The sequence below is a fragment of the Lipotes vexillifer genome, unplaced genomic scaffold (assembly GCF_000442215.2).
Source record: "Lipotes vexillifer unplaced genomic scaffold, Lipotes_vexillifer_v1.1 scaffold469, whole genome shotgun sequence".
NCBI lineage: Eukaryota > Metazoa > Chordata > Mammalia > Artiodactyla > Lipotidae > Lipotes > Lipotes vexillifer.
Genome location: NW_006788006.1, coordinates 3341647 through 3344876, shown reverse-complemented (window position 1 = coordinate 3344876; position 3230 = coordinate 3341647). Strand labels below are relative to the sequence as shown.

The window sequence follows — 3230 nt, the reverse complement described above, 5'->3', positions numbered from 1 at the left end:
CGGGCGAGGGCTGGGGGCTGAAGGGGACGCCGAAGGGGCACATGGCTGAGAGCAGGGTGCAGGGAAGTGGGCGAGGGTATGGAAACCCGACTGGGGGCTCCAGGTCCCAGATTGGGGGTAGGGAGCCTGGAGCTCGCGGGGTTGGAAAGGGAGGTCCCAGGTCGGTAAGGGTAGAGTGGAGGGTTTGGGGCCGCGGGAAAGGGCGCGTGCGGTGCGCGGCGGGGCGGAGGCCGGACGGGTGGGGCCTGCGGTGCCCGCGGGCTGGCGGGCGGCGGGGAGGCCGGTGCGGGGCCCGCCGCTCGCCACCCCGAATGGACTTGGGATAAGGCCAAAGGGACACCAGTTTTCTAGTGTGCTCTTGGCTCCTTGCTCATAGCAGTTCTGCTTCAGAAGCAGCCCCAAGGTTGTATGTAGCGGGCAGGATATTTATTAAGGGGTGTCCTTGACTTCCACACCTGTGGTTGGGAGGAGCCTGCAGCAGGTGGGGATAGAGGAGGAAGTGCCCGCCGGCGGCCCGGGCCCCGCCGCCCAATCCGCGCGGCGGCCGCCGCCGCTGCTGCCCCTACTGCTGCTCTGCGTCCTCGGGGCGCCGCAAGCGGGATCAGGAGCCGGTGAGTAGCCGGCGCCGTGCTCCCCTCTTCCCGCCTGGGCCGAGAGCGTGCGCCCCGGGGGCAGCCGCGGGGGGGAGGGGGCGCGGGCGCCACCTGGACGGCCCGGGAACAAAGGAAGGCGCCCCCGGCGCGGCCCTCGGGGCATCCTCACCTGTGGGGCGCACAGCGCCGAAGTCCCCTGGCCCGAGGGTCCGGCTTCCGCTGCCGAGGCCTTTTTACCTGGGCTGTCCTCTGGAGGACGCCCGAGTCGGCCCAGGGGGGTCGAGGGGCCGCGCGGCCTGAGACCCTCTGCACTCCAGGACGCGGTGGGCGCACACGACAGCGTCTGCTGACTCGGAGACGCGGGGACCGCGGGTCACCGCTCTTGAGCGGCGGACCACGCGGTAGGCGCGCTGGGTGCCGGCCCTGAGCGGGGCCCCCCCGGGTGGAGGGATGAGCCCCGTGAGGAAGGCGGGGCGGGAGGGGGCCGCTCTGGCCGCCTGGCGCGCGGCCCGGGGTCCCCGGGGACGCGCCTCTCCGCGGGCCGGCGCCGCCGCCCTCCCCCTGCGGGACCCCGCGCGCGGGGGTCCATGAAGTCCTCGCCACTGGCGGCGCTCAGAACTGTTCCCGGCCACGCTGCGCCGGTCTAGGAGACTCTAGCGAGAGAAATCTTTGTGAGAGAGTGGGTGAGAGTGAGAGGGAGCGGGACCCAGCGAGCCCGGGCACCGCAGGCCCAGCCGTTGGGTGGGGGGGAGCAGCCACCGGGAGCCCACAGCGCCCGCAGGCCGAGCCCCCCGCCCTGCTGGGAGCGCCTGGCCTCCGGCACTCTCCGGTCCCCCACCCAATGCACACCCCCGCCAGGACACGGTCTCCACATCCAGACCCGCTCTGGGACACACCCAGAGACACACAAAGACTCACACTGGCTTGTGGCCCGTCACCCTCGCCCTCAGATGTGCGCACACTGCATCCCAGATGCACATTCGCACACCATCGGGGCGCACACACACATTCCATCCCTGACACACACACATTCACGGTCACCCTCTTTCCGAGGGAGAGGCAACACAGGGCACGCACACAGGCACAACCTGCCCTGGATGTTCGCAGTCACTCCACGCACCCCACCCAGGCACACAATTCGACCCGGGTGGGCAAACACTGCACCCCAGGTGGAACTACACTGCACAGAGCTGTTTGCAGGCTCCCTGCGGTGCTCTTTCAGAAAGAGCAGGGTCCGGTGTCCTGGAGGCACTTGCTGAAAGCCTAACATGCCCAAGGCTCCTGGGCAGGTGAGGGGCTGTCCCAGGCCCTTCTGGAGTTCTTGACAGCTCTGCCAGGCAGTGGGCAGCACCTATGAATGCCACCTTTAGTGGCAGGCTTTGTTTCCCAGCCAGCAGAGCAGCAGGCAAAGGTGGTGGTGGTGGAAGGATTGTTGTGCGTGTGTTTTTTTCCTTTAAGAGGGAAGAAATTAAAGATTCTTACACCTCAGCAATATGTTTCTACTTATGGTGTGGTGTGTCTTAGCACCTGACCAGCAGGCGGGTGGGTCGTAAAGCGTCTGCAGGTACCAGCGGGACAGGAGATGGGGACCCCCATGGGGACCCCGGGTGGAGGCCACCCTCCTGCCTTGCTTGCAGAGAATCTCACACTTTTCCCTTTTAAAACACATGGTGTTCCTTTTTAATAACGGCAGTGGCTCCAGATTGGGAAGGGGGAGAGAAAAAACTTTTAAAGGCCCCAGCTCTGCGGGAAAGGCGGGGAGGCAAGGAGCAGGGGAGGGGGGCTGTCCAAAAGCCTAGCCCAGGGATCTGCTTAAGGGAGCCTTCTAGGAAGCCCCCCAAACCAGGCCAAGGGCCCTCCCAACCTCAGTGGGCTGTCCCCAGCTGCTTTGCCTGGGCTGGAATGTGTGCATCCTGGTCCCAAATGCCTTGGCCCATTGTTTGGGGAGGCCTGGAGGGAGTGCACCAGCCAGCCGGGACCCTAGAGCTGGGAGGGGCCCTAATCCCAACAGTTGCTACGCACTGCAGTGTGCTGGGCCCTCTGGACGTGGTGAGCTCATCTCATTCATCTCCCCAGCAGGTAGAACGTATTTTCCTCCCATTTTACGGAGGAGGAAACTGAGAACAGGGGAGGGGAAGCCAATTGCCCAGGTTCCCCAGCCGAGATGGGCACACATATCCCAGGAGAAGGCCTCCCTGTGACCTTTCCTGCTGGAGCTTGGGGTGCGGGACTGGCCTGTCCAGGCCCGCCTGGCCTTGCCCTCTTGCCCTGTCCCCCACCCAGCCCTGGGAGGGCAGCTGCAGCTGCTGGCAGGCAGGCCACACCAGCCCAGGCCAGGCTGGTGTGGCAGAGGGGCAGTGCCACAGCCAGCCAGGACCCCCCTGAGAACCCCCTTCCTGGCCTGGCCATGGGGGTGAGTGGGGGACAGGAGGGCCGTGACCCACCCCTGGAGGTTTGAGAATGGGCCTGGGGTCCGGGCAGGCCTGGCCGTGCCTCCCACCCTGCTGGGGGGGCCCAGGCAGGAAGCGGTGGGTGGGCCGGGGCAGAGACGCTGGCACGCCCGAGTTCATGCTGAAGGAATTCCGAATTAGCGGGCGGCTGGCTGCCTGGGACCTCCGGGGCGGCCCCCTGGCCCCC

At 66.8% G+C, this 3230-nt stretch overlaps 1 protein-coding gene across 1 annotated transcript in view; it reads left to right on the top strand.

The window, feature by feature from the left end:
- CRLF1 (cytokine receptor like factor 1) overlaps positions 1-3230 on the top strand; it is a 17227-nt gene that overhangs the window by 5790 nt on the left and 8207 nt on the right. Inside the window, exon 7 of the mRNA XM_007461109.1 lies at positions 469-611. Coding sequence (XP_007461171.1) covers positions 469-611 — 143 coding nt within the window. The remainder of the gene's footprint in view (positions 1-468; positions 612-3230) is intronic.